This window comes from Pygocentrus nattereri, chromosome 18, assembly GCF_015220715.1.
Source record: "Pygocentrus nattereri isolate fPygNat1 chromosome 18, fPygNat1.pri, whole genome shotgun sequence".
In the NCBI taxonomy this organism is placed as follows: domain Eukaryota; kingdom Metazoa; phylum Chordata; class Actinopteri; order Characiformes; family Serrasalmidae; genus Pygocentrus; species Pygocentrus nattereri.
Window position 1 is genome coordinate 5,110,721 of NC_051228.1, and position 19,834 is coordinate 5,130,554.

At 42.0% G+C, this 19,834-nt stretch overlaps 2 protein-coding genes across 3 annotated transcripts in view; both read right to left on the reverse strand.

Moving 5' to 3' along the window:
• The window catches only part of gramd1ba (GRAM domain containing 1Ba), a 182,206-nt gene extending 171,081 nt beyond the window's left edge, over window positions 1-11,125 (reverse strand). The window contains exon 1 of the mRNA XM_037546947.1: window positions 10,872-11,125. Coding sequence (XP_037402844.1) covers window positions 10,872-11,017 — 146 coding nt within the window. The 5' untranslated portion in view covers window positions 11,018-11,125. The remainder of the gene's footprint in view (window positions 1-10,871) is intronic.
• A 3,581-nt stretch (window positions 11,126-14,706) lies between these two features.
• LOC108433260 (CXADR-like membrane protein) overlaps window positions 14,707-19,834 on the reverse strand; it is a 100,581-nt gene continuing 95,453 nt past the window's right edge. For both annotated transcript variants that reach the window (XM_017707706.2, XM_037547525.1), the window contains exon 7: window positions 14,707-19,834. This exon is cut by the window's right edge and continues 792 nt beyond it. The gene's annotated coding sequence lies outside the window, so the exon portion shown is untranslated.

Genomic DNA, 19,834 nt, shown 5'->3' on the forward strand with positions numbered 1-19,834 from the left:
AGATGTTAGAATATCTTCAGTAGTCCAAGTGCACATCACTAATCGAAATATGATATTTTATCCCAATCATATCCACACTAACTGCTTTAACTCCACCTAAAACATTAAGTTTTTAAGCTATTTCAATAAATATCGCAAAAACATGAAATATAAATGTGACCTTTTCACAACACCGTCCAGCTGTTTCCCCCTCCCTCCTCCTCCCCCTACCCTCACAGGTCAGGAACATCCAGTAAGCGATCCAGTCACCGCATCGCCTCTCTGCCCGAATCACAACCCTGATAAGGTCAAACTCGCTGGAAAACAAGGACAGTGGACCACGTGTTTCCATTCAGAACATCTGGGCTGGGAAACAGAGCTAATGATCTGAGGAAATGCAATCAGATCAACTGACATAATCAAACCAGCACAAACACATCTGGAGCACATCAAAGCAGACGGCTCTTTACTGGTCCACTGCCTCTTTTTAAATAAATGATGGAGCTTGTGATGAGAACGAGGCGGAGCATCCAGTGCGTCTTTACAAGGACCCGACCAACAGGACCTCTGTGTCACTGATTCCAAAGCTCATTTTAAGGAGGACAGTGTCCAGATTCGCCTTGAAGACTGTGTTTTATGGAAGCCCGTCCCCACCAGCTGGAGAAAAATAACTGAAATAAACTCTTACCCTCTTAAAATGTTGTTTATGTCAAAATAACCACTTATTTCTTTTACATTTTATAAGTCATTATTTTGAGATATTAACCCCTTAAATGACCAGGGCCCACCAGCTGGCCCAAGTTTCATTATTTATTATACTTCTATACCCTAATAATAGCTCCCTGTGAACAGTCCCTGTAGTTACTTAATGATAAGACTAACTATATAATAAGCCTGGGATTTTTAGGGGTTAAGTCTGTATTTTCGGTTGAAAAAATATTTTAGTATTTTGAGATTCTAACTCAACATGTCAAGGAATGTCACAATTTTCAAGATGCTAGGAAATATTTTGGCTTCAGTCATGAGACGTCGTTAGGAGGAAAAGACAATTATGAGAAATTAAGTCCATATTTAGAGACACTGAGTCTTTACTTTGAGGACTTAAAGACACCAAGTCATTATTTTGATAAGTTCTTATTTTGAGACATGTAATTACTGTTCTGAGAAACTAAGTCACTATTTTGAGACAGCAGATCATCATTTCCAGAGAATAAGTCATTACTTAGTGATTTTAAGTCATTGTTTTGAGAAAAAATGTCATTATTTTGAAATACTATATCATTACTCTGAGACAATAACTAATTATTTTGAGATTTTAAATACTCATAACAGGCTGACTTGTTTACAGGTGCTGGAATCGAAGCTTCCATTTTTGTAGCAGAGATGCTCAGGTCGTTTGCACGAATGCATTATTACTTTTCTGAAAATATAAAGTAGCATTAAACCCCTCCCCCCAAAAAACACCAACAGGTTAGGTTGTCTCCAAGTCTCATGTAATCTAGATATTGTAGCGCAGGGGGTGGAGCTTCCCAGAATTTTTATCGGTTATGATATCCTATATGAAAGGTAAGAATACGTTTGACATGGTTTTTGTTATTTTGACCATGATGGAGTCAACAATGGGTCAATGTTAGCAACACTGTAATGCTCAGAAATGAGACATTCTCTTCATACTAGACAAATCTGTTCATTATAATACAAAACAAGCAGCTCGTTATTATCAGTGTCACCAGTTCTGATAAATATCGGCTGATTTTATCAGTGAAGCGATACGTTGGTCAGGCCCTGTTTTCTACACCCACTCAGGTGACATCCCTGCATTTATACTCGTGCCAATGGAGCAGAAATGCAGACCGTGCAGTTTATGACACCATTCCAATCTACTGGCTCACTACTGGTGCCAGAGGAGCGCAGGATAAATCTAATTTTGGCCGCACTGTGCTGGGCCTCTCCCAGAGGTCAGAGATAATGGACGAACAGTCGATAACGTCTCAGAGAGGATAATGGGCTGCAGTGCGGGAATTCTGCAGCCAAGCTGTGGCGGTACTGAGGGGAAATAACGATCAGGGTCTGGTTTCAACCATGAGCGTCCGCTGTGCCCGCTGTATGTGTGTGTGTTGTTCAATAGCTTTGATCACACAGACTAAAATAGAGCACAAGGTCTCCGAGACGTCGGGGGTTGAGCTCTTTTCTAAGACGACGTCTGCACTGCGGTGTAGCATCAGGTTATAGAGCAGTACAGTGCAGCCATTGATTGTAAAGAATTACAGGAATATCAGGAAGACTAGACTAGTGCTGTAGAGACCAGGTCTAGACTCAGCTTCAATCATAAATCAAAGGTCTTGGTCTTGTCTCACTCTTAACATCATTCTGACGTGGCCTCGTCTTGTTTTCGAGGTAAAGGACACTCAGAAATTGGTCTTTGATGGCTTAACTGGGTATTATTTGTTTGCTGATCTTCATTGGTTCCAAAATAAATTTGACATAAAACTTTATCAGATTTTCCAAAGTCCTAATAGTAGATCCAAATTAAACAAACGAGACAAAAATATTGGACTTGGTCATTTATTTATTGAGGAAAATGGTGGAATATTGCAGATCTGTGGGTGGCAAAAGTATGTGAACCTTTGGTTTCAGTGTCAGGCGTGACCCCCTTGTGCAGCATTAAATATTGTGTAACACTTCTGCCTTCTACACTGTGGATTGGGGCTCAATCCCCGCCTGGACAAGCCCCCTACACTACACCAGTAAGAGTCCTTGGGCAAGACTCCTAACACCACCTGTGCCTACCTGTATAAAAATGCTCAAATTGTAAGTCACTCTGGATAAGAATGCCAGCCAAATGCTGTAAATATAAATGTACCTGCAACTAAATGTTCCCGGTAAGTGTTGATCAGTCCTGCACATCGGATTGGTGGAGTTTCCGCCCATTCCTTCGTACAATACAGCTTCAACTCTGCTATGTTGGTGGGTTTCCTCCCATGAACTGCTGCTTCAGGTCCTTCCACAACATTTTTCTAAGATTAAGGTCAGGACTTTGACTTGTCCATTCCAAAACATTAACTTGATTTCTCTTTAACCATCTTCGGTAGAATGAGCTATGTGCTTAGGGTCGTTGTCTTGCTACATGACCCACATTCTCTTGAGTTTCAGCTCAGATATCCTGACATTTTCTTTAAGAATTTGTTGGTATAATTCAGAGTAAATTGTTCCATCAATGATGGCAAGCCATCCTGGGCCAGATGCAGCAAAACAGGCCCAAACCGTGACACTACCACCACCATGTTTCACAGATGGGATAAAGTTTTTATGCTGGAATGCAGTGTTTTCCTTTTTCCATACATAATGCTTCTCATTTAAACCTAAAAGATCTATTTTGGTCTCATCCGTCCAAAAAACATTGTTACAATAGGTCAAATTCATGCAGAACGTTCTAAAGAGCTCACAAACTTTTGAAGCATCACTTGTATCTTACTTTTCAGTTTTTGATCAAATTTGAAAGTACGTGTTGCCTGTGACATTCTTTTTGGAAGGCCCACTAGATGCTGGAACATTGCTGTGAGGATTTGATAGCATTCAGGATTCAGGTACAAGAACAGGTACCAAGGTCAGGTACTGATGTTGGCTGATTAGCTCTGGATCACAAACCCCAACTCATCACAGAGGTATTGAATAGAGCTCCATCTCTTGAGTGAAGGCTATAAGGGGCTTTATACTCCCAGCTGATGCTTGGTATTGAGTACAGTGACCTTAGGTTTATGTGCAGCTGCTCCAGAATGTCTCATTCTATTAGCGATGCTTTTCTATGGAGATTATATAGGCAGTGTGTGTGCAACAGAATCCTTGTGGCAGCATCAGGTGTTAAAGTAGCTAGTAAAGAAGAATATCATAAAAATACAGTATTTGAAACAAAAGCTTTATAAGATCCTAATGTAATGCTCTAGACACAACCTATTATGCTTGTCATAACACAATGACAATCCACTGTACCTATGTATAGTATTAGACACATCGTTAGATACATAACGAATTCCTTTTACATTTGACGTATGTTCGGCATCAACAGGCTTGAGAGCAGAGCTGGTTTCACAGAAACCTGGCCACTTCCTATTTCCCCCGTTATATCAAAAACAGGACTGCTAATCAGCAGAGGGTGCCTGAGTGAGCCCTCAATGAATGGAAGTAAATGGAGCTAAACTGCTAAAACCAAAAAGTTAAAATAGCCTCTAATCACTCGTCCAGAACTTTCCTTTGATTATAGGGAGTAGAAGGATGTATTTCACTTAAAAGGCAAAGAAAACTCACCTATATAATTCATTTATTCTGCTGTAAACGGATTTTGGGCAGCAGGATAGCACTGCTGTTACTGAGTGCTGAGTGGCTGGTAAGCAGAGCAGCTCACTGGCTGTTCGTGCTAACAGTCTTACTCGGGAGCGCCCTCTAGCATTTGTGAATGGTATTACAGAGTGATAATTCTCCTCTCGTATTATTATGGGGAATGTGCTGTAAATAGTTCTATAATGCACCAAAAAGGGTTCTATACAGAACCGTTGTCTTTAATGACAAACCCTTGAGGAACCATCTTTGTAAAGTGTGTCTCAAATACTGTAGAGAAATCACGTTGAGTCCTGCATTCTGGGACGAACGGACCACAACTACTTCACTTTCAAGGTAAATCTGCAGAGGAAATCTAAGGCGATAACCGAGAGAGGTCAGACACGCCGTCACTCAGGTACTCCAGCTCAGGCTGGACGTCCTCGACGTTCTCATAATCTCATAATCAAGGTCAGAGGATAGAGATAAGGTAAGCGAAGTCGGCGGGCATGTTCTGGCTTATTTTCTCAATCAGTCTGCCTTTCGAAAGCTCTGATAAACTGCTGGGTTTGCAGATGTGGTAAAGAAATAAGAAAAACCTATCAGACAAATAAATCACTGAACTATGCTACACGCTTCCATCCAATCAGATACGACAGAGTCAACATATTGAGACTTTGTTACTTCAGTCTTTACGCAGCTTTTAAAGGAACAAGATCAAAACACTTCCTGACCATTTCACTTCCATTTTGATGAATTCTTGTTTTTTTAATAGACACTATTAATTATAGTGTCTGCAGTACAATATAGTACATTAATTTACAACAGGACATACTTTCAGTTTGAAGGTCAAACATACTGGTTCACATCGCTGCTGTCAGAAGAAAACTTCGTATCTCTATGTTTTTCAGTTTTTAATATAATTAGAAAATACCTGTTGGTCTTCACATTGTATATAAATTTAATGATGAATGGACCAAAAGAAACGGCCCAAAATTGCTTGGAAAGATATCTGGTTCCACTGACTTCCATTAAAAGTAAAGTAGGTTTTTTCCTTTTCCTGTAAAGTCACTATTTTGGAGATACAAGGTTTTCTTCCAACATCAGCGATATATATAAGATAATCCTTTATTAGTCCCACAGCGGGGAAATTCACAGGTATACACATTCACAAGGACACCCTGCTGTGTATACAAATTCACAGTGGGGTATACACACACACACACACACACACACACACACACTCTAAGCCGCTTCTCCTTCTGGGGGGTCACTGGAGCCTATCCCAGCGGTCATCAGGCGGAAGGCAGGATACACTCTGGACAAGTCGCCAGTCCATCGCAGGGCAGACAGACACATTCACACCTAGGGGCAATTTAGCATGTCCAATTGGCCTGACTGCACATCTTTGGACTGTGGGGGGAACCCAGAGGAAAGCCACGCAGACATGGGGAGAACATGCAAAGTCCACACAGAAAGGACCCTGACTGCCCGGCTGGGGAAGCGAACCTAGGCCCTTCTTGCTGTGAGGCGACAGCGCTACCCACCGTGCCACATGTTCTCTCTATCGCTGTTGTTGGAAGAAAACCTTGCATCTCAGTTTTTGTCGTTTTTCAGTTTTTGACATCATTTGAAAAGGCCTGTTGCTCTTTAGACTGTGCATGAATTTCATAATCAGTGGACCAAAAGAAACGGCCTGAAAAGACATGGAAAAAAAGTTTGGTTCCACTTTCTTACATTAAAAGTAAATTATGTTTTTTCCTTCTCCTCTAAAGTTACCACATACACACTTCTGCAAACTGTATGTGATTAATGATAATAGTATTGTATTACTTACATTAACAATATTCATTTTGATGTAATATTTCATTCATGTGAGATTGAATGAATGTCTTGATGTGTATATAGATGTATAAATAATTTCTACACAAATAAAATATGACGCATTTTTTTGGTCTTTCTTCCATTTGCATATGGCAGTATTTTAGTGCTGAAACACTACACTAGAGAACACAGATCCTGCAGATCATTCATTTCGTTCAGTTCAGGCACTGTATGAGGTGACATGATGTGTTTTGCTCACAGAATATGGATCTAGACTTATTCAATAATTCAGTCTCTCTTGCCCACTTCATTTGGCATAATGAGGATCAGCAGGGACAGTGAGGTTCTCCAGCTGTTCTTTGATCATTCACAACAGCTGCTTCATTACACTTTGGCCAGTGGAGAATTAGTCGACTACAGGACGACCTTCAAATGAACTCTGTGAGTGTAGAGTTTAGGAGATAACCTAACACACACACACACACACACACACACACACACACACACACGTCTACAGGGTGAGTCAAAAGTCGCAGGACACAGTTTTATTTTATTTTCTATTTTATTATTGACTTTTATCTCTGGGGTCATCTCAAACAAACTGTGCATGCTGAGAAGATCCACAACAAACACCACCTTCAGCACCGCATCGCGGAGGCTTGTGACAGCATAAAAAATAAAATAAAACAAAACAGTGTCCTGTGACTTTTGACTCACCCTGTATATATACATAATACAGTTTTGGCAGCCTGGTCCCCTTCCAACGCATCTAAACATGACATTTTCTACCTCATATCTCCAAAAAGACAACTTTACAGGAGAAGGAAAAAACCTACTTTACTTTTAATGTAAGTCAATGGAACCAGACGTTTTTCAAAGTCATTTTGGGCCGTTTCTGTTGGCTCATCCATCATGAAATTTGCATATAATGTAAAGGACAACAGGCCTTTTCAAAAGATGAGAAGATGAAAAACGTCAAAAATGGAGATATAAAGTTTTGTTCCGACAGCAGCGATATACAAAAGTGTGTGTGTGTGTGTATTATTTTCTTTGTGGACCAGGAGCGCCCAAAATTTTGCATACAACTGTATATGCATGCACACACACTAGGGCTGCACAATATAGAATCATTCTGCCACATATTGCAATATATTAAAATATAATAAAGGGGCATTTTGACCAAAGAAAAAGGTTAAATATTCAAGCATAGATGAATACACCTGCTCGCCTCCTGCAGTGATGCCAAAATGGTGCAAAGAGGGAGATTTCCTGGTTTAAAGGCTTGAAAAATACCTTCTGATGATGCGTCTCATAGGTAGGAGGGACTTTTGAAACAGTGCTTTGGGGCAGATCATTTGTTCTGCTAGCTGGCTCATATAGAACACAGCCAGAGGGTGAATCTTACTGCTGGGAAGCCAAATACAGGGTGTTCAAACTTCCATACACGCCTGCCAAAACCGTGAAGACTCGTGTGGGTTCACTGGTGGTTTCTGGACAGTAAATAAAATGCCTGTATTTGTGTTGCAGATATGACGACTCCTGGTTCCACCACTGTAAAGAAATCTGGGACTCGTTTCACACCAAACCACTCAGAGCGATGCTCTTTACAACTCAACCACTGAATTCTGAAGACGTTTAAAGGACTAATGTCCTCTTTAGCCTCACGAATATCCCCACAACTACAAAACGTCCATGTTTAAATCAGACTGAAAAGCCTGGTAGGTGGTTGGTTGGTGCAGTGGTTAACACCTTTGTCTTCTACGCTGTAGACTGGGGTTCAATCCCCCACCAGGGCAAGCACTATACCAATAAGGGACCTTGGGCAAGACTCCTAACACCACCTTCGCCTACAAATTGTGAGTCGGCCAAATGCCGTAAATGGTTCCCATTAAACGAGGAACGCACACCACACAAACAGTCTCTCCAGCTCTGAGTAAGTGACCATCATCTGTTCACAAAGCATGATAAGACCTTTATAAGGTTTACCGCTTTCATGCTGATCTACACGCTCATGTTCTGCTGTGGCTCAGTGGGCAGTTCATATCGACGCAGCAGGAGTAACAATGTTACCAGCAGATATGAGTGACCGCTCGCCATCTCTCTCACCTCTGATAGCTGTGGCCTAAAGTACCCTTGACGATCCACTTCTTCAAGGTGAATTCCGTAGGTTCTTAGGAGTGGTTTGATATGAAATGGTTCACTGTAGAGAAACTTACCGACTCGGTGGTGGTGATAGGAACCAGGAGCCGTCGTATCTACAACACAAATACAGCCGCTGTATTTATTATCCAAATCCACCAGGGAGCCCACGGGTGTCCCTTGAGTTTCATCTGGAATGTGGATGATGATAAAACAATGGAAAATCTGAAAAAAAAAACTGTTTTTCTTCTGGGGACTATTTTGCCTCACCATGACCTGCATGCACCCCTCCACCATGAATTTCTTCAAAAAATATACGTTTTAGTCCAAAGTCTTCTCAAAACTGTCTTAAAGCATTGTCTCAGACATCAGGCTGGGCATTCATAACCATTTCCCGTAAAAACCTTAGCTTTAGAGCTGGACGTCTGGTTCCTATCACCACCACCGTGAACAATTCTGACCAGTACGTTTCTCTAGAGCGAAGCACTTCAAACCAAACCGCTCTCAAGGCCTCTGTTCACATCTTGTTGTTTTAGCCCTTGCGTGGTGTCATAGTGTTTGTTACTCAGTGGTCTGGTGGACCCACCACAGTATGGATTTTTTTTAAATCAATACAGTCTTAGCAAATTACGTAAAAGTAACAGATGTTTAAAATGTCACAAGTGGCCAGCGTAGGCTTTAGCAGCTGTAGCCAGTCAGCAGCCTGTTCATGTTGTCCACCCACTAACAGCAGGCCATGTAGGGGAGAACAGAGTGAAGGACACAGCACCTCCACACTTTTACACTCCGTTGGTTCACCCAACACCACATGTGTAGTATAAATGGGGGGGGGGGGTTAAAGCATTGAAACCACTGAAACGGTGATGTTTTATATGGTCTTCACAGAAAATGAGCAAAGGCCAAGAAATCTGGGGTTGAAATAAAATAATAATAAATCACATCATTTTTTCTTTCGGTAAACGTTGAAAATGGGTCCCACAGACCCGAACGCCTCACAAGGGTTAAAAACATAGAAATTTGGAAAAACTGATAGGAGCTCCACCACAGTGGGTCACAAGCAACTGCAAAGACAGCCAACACCAGCCCATTTCAATCAGGCAGCCACGGCCTCTCAGTGAAACCTGCTCATGTACGTTTCAGAACCCGGCCTATAATAATAAATAAATAAATAAATAAATAAACAAAGAAATAAAAACAGCTTTCCACTAATGGCAAGCCTGTGGAGGAGCCCTACTCTGCACTTGCACGCGCCATCTGTTTCATTCAAAAAGAGCAAGTAAGGGTTGTGGGCTGGAGGTTAAGGAACCAGCCTCGTGACCGGAAGGTCGCTGGTTAGATCCCCAGAGCCGACAGCACATGACTGAGGTGTCCTTGAGCAAGACACCTAACCCCCAACTGCTCCCCGGGTGCTGCGGATTGGGCTGCCCACCGCTCTGGGTAAGTGTGCTCACTGTCCCCTAGTGTGTGTGTATTCACTAGTGTGTATGTGGTGTTTCACTTCACGGATGGGTTAAATGCGGAGGTGAAATTTCCCCACTGTGGGGCTACTAAGGGTCTCTTAATCTAATCTAATTGAATTAAAGCCGCGCCAAGGATGACAGAGAGTGGACTGCCAGTGGTCACACGTTCACCCTCGCTTTTTAAAAGGGAACTCCACCAATATTTCCAAAACTTTCTGAACAATACAGCGGCTGAGACGTAAGCAGGGTCATTCCGAGTGGTTTGGAATGAAACGGCTCGGGTTTCTTTACAGCGGTGGTGATAGGAACCAGAGGTCACCATGACTACAACACAGATATGGACATTTTTATTTACCATCCAAACCCACCAGTGAACCCACGCACGTCTTCGGAGTTCGTACATGGAATGTTGGTGATTTTAACTCCGTGGAAAATCTGGAAAAAAATAAGTTTTCTTTCTGCCTCACAACACCCGGCACGTACCCCTCCACCACGAATGGACTAAATAGGTCAAATTACACTAAAACTTTATGATAAAACTATCTGAGACCACCGTCTCAGCTCAGGCACTGCACTCCTAACCAGCTCACCCTGTGATAAGGGTCTGTGAGGGAGCCTTTAGAGGCGGACGTCTGGTTCCTATCACCACCACTGGGAATCATTCTGACTCAGTTTCTCGAGTCTCTAGCGCGTTGTACACCAAACCACTGACACCTCAAGTGTTTAATTATGGAGAATTTTGGAAAGGTTGGTGGAGCTCCCCTTTAGGAGTGCAAAATATGCTAAAGCTGCTAAAAATGAAGGACTAAAATTCCCCGTAGAGACAAATGAGACTCGTTTCCACACAAATATGCAAGTCAAAATATACAGAAAAGTACAAACCCATTTAAAAAAGGACGTCAATCCATGGAAGTGAGTGAATGTAGCTGCTCGTCTGGAACAAAATAACTAGCCACAAAGAGCTAATGAGCCATGTTCCCCTTTAAAGTCCCTTTAGAATTCCTGCGTGTCCTCGGGGGGCTCGGGGGGGCTACACTGTGGACTGCTCACTTGTTACTTCACTAATGACCGAGCAGTTTTAGCGCTATGTCATCGGTTATTAGTGACACATAACGACAAGAGCGGTTTCCCCGCAGGACAGAGAGCAGCTCCTACCTCTGAAGCCTCCTGGGAGTGAACGGGGAGCTCCTGCTCTGCGATGCCCGGCGGCACGCACTTGTCCCGGGCGAGCCGCCCTCCTCCTCCTCCGCCTCTTCCACATTCACCACTGGCACCACAAGACCGTCCACAGTCCGAGCCATGCTGACCGCACGCCAGTGTGGGGCTGCTGGGAGTCACTCTGGGCGGAAAGTTCAGCAGGACGGCGGCGGGCTGGGAGCAAACTGAGCGCCCGCGTTACAGAGGGAGTCGATTTACTATCGTCGATTCAGGTGCAGAAGTCCCGTGCAATGACATGTCTCTGCCGGTAGAGGCCGCCATGGGCTTGATAGCGGAGCGAGTTTCGGCACTTAAAGGGGAAGTCCACCGACTTTTCAAATTGTCTGTGTGATGAAATTGCTGGGATGTAAATAAAGTCATTGAGAGTGGTTTGGTGTGAAGTTTTTCGTTCTACAGAAACTTACAGGCACAGCATTGGTGATAAGGGCTGTAAAAGACTTTAGTGCCTGTAAAAGTTCCCTCAAAGATTGTTTATTTGAATGCATTCATGGTGGAAGTATGTAAGAAGGGTGTTTTGAGACAAAATATCCGCAATTAATTTTCCACTATTTCTCCAATAAATATAAATCGGGCAGCACGGTGGGTAGCGCTGTCACCTCACAGCGAGGAGGGCCTGGGTTCGATTCCCCGGCTGGGTGACCGGGGTCTTCCCCGTGTCTGTGTAGGTTTCCTCCGGTTCTCCGGTTTCCTGACATGCAGTCAGGCCAATTGGGCATGCTAAATTGCCCCTAGGTGTGAGTGACTGTCTGTGTCTGTCTGTCTGCCCTGCGATGGACTGGCGACCTGCCCAGGGTGTATCCTGCCTTCCGCCCGATGACCGCTGGGATAGGCTCCACACACACACACTTTATTTCCAAAAGTCTTCACTCACCCATCCAAAGCATTGAATTCAGGTGTTCCAGTCACTTCCATGGCCACAGGTGTATAAAGCCGAGCCCCTAGGCCTGCAGACTGCTTCTACAGACATTAGTGAAAGAATGGGTCGCTCTCAGGAGCTCAGTGAGTTCCAGCGTGGTGCCGTGATCGGACGCCACCTGTGCAGCAAGTCCAGTCGTGAAATTTCCTCACTACTAAATATTCCACAGTCAACTTTCAGTGGGATTATAACAAAGTGGAAGTGATTGGGAACGACAGCAACTCAGCCACGAAGTGGTCAGCCATGGAAAATGACAGAGTGGTCAGCGGATGCTGAGGGTCATAGTGCGCAGAGGTCACCAACTTTCTGCAGAGTCACTACAGACCTCCAAACTTCATGTGGCCTTCAGATCAGCTGAAGAACAGAGTAGAGAGCTTTATGGAATGGGTGGAATGCAGTGGTGTAAAGCGCCGCCACTGGACTCTAGAGCAGTGGAGACGTGTTCTCACGGTTCTCTGTCTGGCAATTGATGGATGAGTCTGGGTTTAGTGCTTGCCTGGAGAACTGTACTTGTCTGACTGCACTGAGCTGAGTGTAAAGTTTGGTGGAGGGGGGATCATGGTGTGGGGTGTTTTTCAGGAGTTGGACTCGGTGCCTTAGTTCCAGTGAAAGGAGCTCTTAATGCTTCAACACCAAGAGATTTTGGACAATTTCATGCTCCCAACTTTGTGGGAACAGTTTGGGGAGTTTGGCCCCTTCCTGTTCATGACTGCACACCAGTGCACAAAGCAGGTCCATAAAGACACGGATGAGCCAGTTTGGTGTGTAAGAACTTGACTGGCCTGCACCTCAACCCGACAGAGCACCTTTGGGATGAATTAGAGCGGAGACTGTGAGCCAGGCCTTCTCGTCCAAAATCAGTGTCTGACCTCACAAATGCGTTTCTGGAAAAACGGTCAAAAATTCCCATAAACACACTTCTAGCCCTTGTGGAAAGCCTTCCCAGAAGAGTTGAAGCTGTTATAGCTGCAAAGGGTGGGCCAACATCATATTAAACCCTAAGGATTAAGAATGAGATGTCGCTCAAGTTCATGCGTGTGAAGGCAGACGACCGAATACTTTTGGAAATATAGTGAAACTAAAAAGTTTGAGTTCTGTGAACGCTGGTGTCCTCAAGTTGAGTCAACTTAAGAAAAGCCAAGCAATCAGTTACTATATCAGTCTGAGTTTAGCAGACCTCTCACTTTTAACAGTGAAGTAATCAAACCCATTCAGTGGTGTTGAGGTCTGGACTCTGGGGTGGTCAGTCCATCGTCCAGCTTCTTTGCTTGATGTGTCCGTCTCCTTTTCTCAGTGAGGTTCTTCTCGAACAGCTACACGTCCTTTCAGACCCACAGCGCTGAGTGGTCTTCTCCCAGTGGAAGGATGGACAGAAACTCCTGTGGATGTTTTCAGATCTGAAGCAGCTTGATGTTCTCCTCTCTCTCAGAGATCAAAGCTTGAAGTTCTGTTTATCTGATGGGGGCAGTGTTGATGGTCTACCAGGTCCAGGTGGTTGTTTAATGGTGGAGTGGAGTCTAATTTATTCAATATGGTTTCATTATCTTTTGAGCTCCAGTTTTGGAAACTCACTTATTTACCTTTGGCTTTCTTCTTCTTGATCAAGCAGATTATCTTATTCCTAATATCACCAGAAACATCTCCTGAAAAATGAATAATGTGTGCTTAATTTCCAGTCAGAACTGCCATTAAATAAATAAAGGGTACATGTCCATCTTCAGCGCTTCATATTGTATATATCACTGTTGTCGGAAGAAAATCTCATACCTCCAAAATGAGAACTTTACAGGAGAAGGAAAAAACCTACTCTACTTTGAATGTAAGTCAATGGAACCAGACATTTTTCAAAGTCGTTTTGGACTGTTTCTTTTGGTCCATTCATGATGAAATTTGCATACCATGTAAAGAACAACAGTCTTTTTCAAATGATGTCAAAAACTAAAAAATGATATTTTCTTCTAACAGCAGTGATGTGCACAACTTCATATAAGTGAAATGAGGTTTGTGTCCACTAGAGGGTGCAATTGTACAACATAGTTAAAATAATGGCAATTGTTCAGTTATGAAGTTGTTGAGTTTAAAGAGAGAGCGAGAGAGAGAGAGAGAGAGAGAGAGAGAGAGAGAGAGAGAGAGAGAGAGAGAGAGAGAACTGGCCGATATCAATATAATAAGCCTTTGAGAGTGTTTGGAGCGAGTTTGTATTCCTCTAAAACGCTGTCGGTCAGTGATGCTGTTCCAGTCTGATTCCTCACCGCAGGTGTACCAAAGCCTCCGGCTTCCTTATTGATCTGCGTCTGCAGAGGACACGCTAATGACAGCGGGACGGGCTGAGTGGTTCTCCGCCGAGGACTGCGCTCACTGTCAGCCTGAGAGAACAATTACCTCACTGTTGGGGGATTAAGGAATATGCATAATGAAGATCCTTCCTTTTTCTCGGCTCCTCGGCCCACGGGACGCCACAGAGCCTGGAATATTTATCCAGTTCTCTTCCATTATTGGTTCATTTCAGCTGGAAACACTCAATGTGGATGGATGGATGGGTGTTGCTGCAAAGATAGGGCCTTTTTTTACGGAGCTGGATTTGCTCAAGGGCAAAACACTTCAGCGTCTGTCAGAAACGGCAACCTTCCTTTTTTTTTGAGCGTCTCAATCTCTAATCGCAATTCTTGTCCGCGTCCCAAGTTCACGTCCATTTCTTCAGCGAGAGGACGCTATTATACCCGAAGACAAAGAGCAGCTAAGCCGGTGCGAATTCTCTCTCCCTGACATTCAGAAGCACAATCCAGAAGTCAAAGTCATTCTAAGTCCAGCACAACTTTGCCTTCGGAAAGAAGAGACGCAAAGAAACTCAAGCCATTGACTTGCCATTGAATGCTTTATTACAAACCAAAGAGTAGTTAAGATATTGTACAAATATACACTTTAAATGAGTGAAGGTATATACACGTGGTGGGCCGGTGACCAATGGAAGCAAGTCAGGAACACTTTTAAGACAGAAGGAATCACAAAATTCTCAAATTGATCCCAAACAGGCTGAAACCAACCATAAAAACCAGAATCAAATGTGCAAACTTTGAGTATAATTATCAATCAGCGTCATTCAGTTGAAATCGAAAGTAAAATGCAAAAGAATTACCCTTATTCACAGTCGTCAACTTTTTTTTTCAATATCATTTCTTCATATATGATATATTAGCACTGAGGCAATGATCTTTCCCTGTAACATGCAGTTCCATTGCTTTCAAATGCACAGATGCACGTTCTCCTAGGTTTCATATACATGGTATTTAACACTGGGGTCCGATATTCAGTATTCAGATTCGTCTGCAGTGGCCGATACATACTGCAGTAAAAAATAGAAACCAAAACTACAAAACAGAAGAAGAAGCTCCTGTAGCTCGCTGGTTGTTCCGTCTCATAGTTCCAGCAACTCTGACAAGAGAAGAGGAGGAGTGGAATGTTGTCAGGAAGCTGGAGGAATCGACCGAGCTTAAGGATGAACGAGAACTAATGCAGAGCCTGGAGAACCCAATGGCGTCCTTGGTTCGTTCACCCTGTGTTTAGAGTCTGATGAATGTTTGATGAAGGTTGAGGTAATCCAGATCCAGCCTTCAGGCCCCCCGTCATACCACCAGGCTCTACTGAGCACAGTGGCTAGCCTTTGAAAAGTCCTTTTGCCTTCAAACCACAAGCAAAGTGAGCATCCCTAAACCCATAGTTTGCAAATTTACACAATTTCTCACTTGGAGTCGGCGAGGCTGTGTTCAGACTGCTTCTCAGGATCTTTTGAGGTGACTGTCCACGCTGTTGTTTGGAATTGGATCAGGTTTCTATGTCCAGACATCACCAACCTAGCTGCCTAACAACGTAGGCCTCAGCAGCTACTTAGCTAGGCTGGCGGTAGTCATGCAGGACAGATGGAGGAGATCATCTCGCCATTCAAACTCTTCAAAATTCCCTGATATAAGCATCGATTTTTGGTGCTCTTCTTGACCCTCAGCTCTTCTGTCGCTCTACGGTTTACGCTGTCATTGTTTGTTTTGTTGCAAGAGACCTAAAGACACTATGAAAAAATATCGTACATACGTTTAACAGGATTCGAATGTTTCACAGGCATCAAATATCTTTTTTCTTGGTAGGTCTGCGATGAGCAGAATTGTTGAGGCTAACATAACACAGGGAATCCCATAGTGAAGCTAGCAGAAAACAGTGTAACCATTGCGGTGGGAATTTGATAAGAAAAGGGTACTTATAAGGGGAAAATTTCGGCATTAAACACTGCTATATGGACCACCCTACCAAACTAGTTACAAAACTATTAAAAAAAATTAAGTATTCAAGTCTTGCACAAGGATTATGTTGAGCTCTATTTAAACATACGGCATTACTAGAGATAGTAATAAGCTAAATATATACACTATCTTTCGTAGGTTGTCTTCTACTGGGAGGTTTCTGTGCCAACATCTATTGGCTAAATTTACACTTGTGAAAAATACTTTATTTATCATTTTTTTTGTATTGTATTCAATTTTACCTATCTAGTTGATTTTTTATGAAACGAATTTAGATTTATCAGGAGTTGAATTTTTATTTGAAAAATGCTGTCCAACATTTTCATATCATTACCAAAACAGATGGTATGTGGGCGGAGCTTTATTTTAGCCACACCCCTGCATTTTCGAGCAGAAAGTGAAACTGCATCCCTGGCCACATGGTTAGATCCCATTGTTTGGAAGCAAATGTGTCTGGAAATCAGTGTGGAACATTAAGAATGGTCACTACCGAAACAGGTAGGTGTTTATAGCTGTGTTTGCTGGCCATGTACTGGCAAGTGTTTCTGAGTTTTTGTCACCAAAGCAGTCGCTACTGAAACATTCGGTAGAATTTTGGCAGTTACGATTGTTTCGGTGACCAACTGGATTGTTCAATCACTAGTTTTAACAAAATAACCACAATTTAGCTACGGGGTCACACAAAAGCTTAAGAATTATAATCTAAAATCTAAAAGTAAACAGTTCAGTAGAATGATCCATAGTATGAAATGTACATATTACATGATAAAAATGGAAAAAAAGGGGGAAATTGTGCAAATTTTCACCAAACGACAACTTAAAGGGCCTCACATGGTCAGCTGTATGCCATGTGGCCCACATCTTGACCCTATTTCATTCAATAACCACATAACTGAGGAGCCTGAAGCAGCTGGACCGTCTCAGGGGGGAAATGTTTCACATCATACCCAGCACCCACTTTTATTAAAACACTGCATCTGTGAGAAGGTCTACCTTCATCCAGATCTATCAACCGAAGAAAAAGAGGAAAAGAATGGCACTACAAACCGCTAGTAAAAGTGGAACACCAACCTCCATCCTAAAATATATCAAACTGAACAGAAAAATCTGACATAGTTTCATAGTTTCAACAGTACAAGATTAGAGTTGGCCCGTGATAAAATCCCAACACATGTAGGTCATGGTTAAAGATCCAATAACTTCATATGAAAGCAGCACAGGCTCCGTCTTCACTTGGCTCCACGCATACGCTCTCCTTCCTCCCATTCACAGCGTCTCAAAAGCAACCAGGCGTGTATATGAAACGACGATTATACTATCAAAACGGCATTTGACCTGATTCATACTGCTAGGAAGTCTAAATAAGAAGAAAAACGGAAAAGAACGAGTCTTGAAGGACATCCAACTTACTTCTAAGAGCTCTAACTTATTGCTGCTAACAGTAATAACCTTCTTTATGAAAAAAGGACAAAGAAATAAACAGACAAACTGACTAAAATGGTTTAAAAAAAAAACAAAAACAAGAGAAAAAGTGCCAATTAATGTACGCACCATCGTCACATTCATAAGCTTGTTCATTCATTTCAAATTTATCGTTAAAACAGAGACATCTAGATCCATTAAGTGAAATGAGCAACGCCGGCCGCTCACGGGCTCGTCGTCATAACTCCACGAACCGAAATCGGTTAAACCCTGAAGATAGACACATTATTCAGGGCATGAGACACGGACGTTCATAACTCTCCAAGTCAAAGTTGAGATGACAGTGAAGATACATACGAGAGGATGTTAATGTACACTTCGTCTATATGACCTATCGCAGTATAAACCACTTCTACAGGATTTTCACCACTTATTCAGCATAAATTCACACTGTACACATCAGGTGTGTGTGGCTTCTTTGATTTTGTGTCCTGGACTTCACGGTCAGGGCTGCTGGAGCACTCTCAGAAATGATGCGTTGATAAGCAATCACTATTTTAACCCATATTTTATCTAAAAGAACACATCATGTCTCTCACATGCTGCCCTGTTTGTTGACAGGTGTATTAAATAGAGGTGTGACGATACACAAGGCTCATAATACAATATGTATTGTGGGGTTTTTGTATCACGATACAATTTAAATGCAGACAGGGACGCGGAAAGTGGGAGAGCCGAGAACTGCAACTGCAACTGCAACTGAAACTGCAACTGCAACTGTTAACTCTCTTGTTATCTTTAAATGTACTAATATCTTTTATACTTAGTGTTGATTTGACCCCAGCAACTCAAACCTCAGGAAAATGAGAATAATTAAAAATATTACTCAAGTTTGTGTGTCAGGTACTTTGTTTCCTTGCCAAAAAAAAAAAAAAATTATTTATAGATGTTAAACATTGAATGGGGTCAAATTGACCCTATAGATAATATGAGGGTTAAAAATGATGAAAAAGTAAAGGTGTTCTGAACTGTATGTTAATTTGAACATAGTAAAGATCCACGTGTGGTTGTTTTCGTATACAGTTTGTGTATATATATGTATATGTGTGTGTGGATATCATAGTTTCATTACCGATAACTGGGTCATGTTGCTAAAACACACAAAGATTGGTCAGTTCTGACTCCCACAGCAGCCTAATATTGCTTTTTAAACTTAAACAATCATCTACCTTAATAATGAAGTTCATATTTCCTGTTCTATATGCGTTCAGTGTTAAATTTCTTTGTTTCTTAAAAAAAAGGTTCTCTATAGTGATAAAAAACAGGGTTCTTTGGCTTTGTGGAATGGTTTTTTGGTGCTATATAACCCTTTTCAAAAAGGCTCTATATAGAACCATCTACAAAACATTCTCCGTCAATCTGAAGAACCTTTTTACAATGCGAAGAACCCTTTAATCATGCAGAGGGTTATTTCTTAAGAGTGTATGACTGTCAACGTGACATCGTTGGTTACCTCACCACATATCAACTGATTGGTCACCATTCACCTCATTTGCATTTTAAAATAAGAATTTTTTAAGAATTAAAAAAGAAAGTTTGTTCAGTGACTGAAAGCTTGGAAAGTTTTAAATTATTTATCAAATGTTTGAGTATTTTGCCATATTGTATGTTATCGCCATTGTATAAAGCAATAAGCCACACCCATACAGAAAAAACATGTAGTTTCTATGCCAAATACAATTTAAATACATTGTTTCATTCCAAAGTGTATTTGAAGCACTTATTAAGCCACTTTCATACATTTTCAAATGTATTTGATAAAGACCCTTTCATGTATTTATTTTCCAGATGGCAAAGCTGTGTTTAAAGTGATTTTACTCTGCTTACTCTCATGCCTAACAACACCTCCGACCTGTGGTAAAAGCACTGTAATGCACAGTGTCCTGTGGCTTATTGCTTTAGTAGCATAAAAGAATCATTTTTTTAGAAGATAAATGCATTTAATATATACACAACATGTAAATAGCCTCCTATTCCAGTTTATGTCAGTCTGATATCACAAACGTTTTGTGATTATTCTGTCATCATAACCAGCCGTACTAAAATAAAACCAGTGGAAATATACGTGTATGGTCACACCCCTAGTTAAAAGTAACGTGAGTCATGATGAGTTAAAACAGCGCCAGCTTTCTTAACCCATCAGTTTTGAGAGTGAGGGCTGTAGGGTGGAGAGCAGCAGGTGTTTAGAACAAGTCCTTCACTTTTTCCAT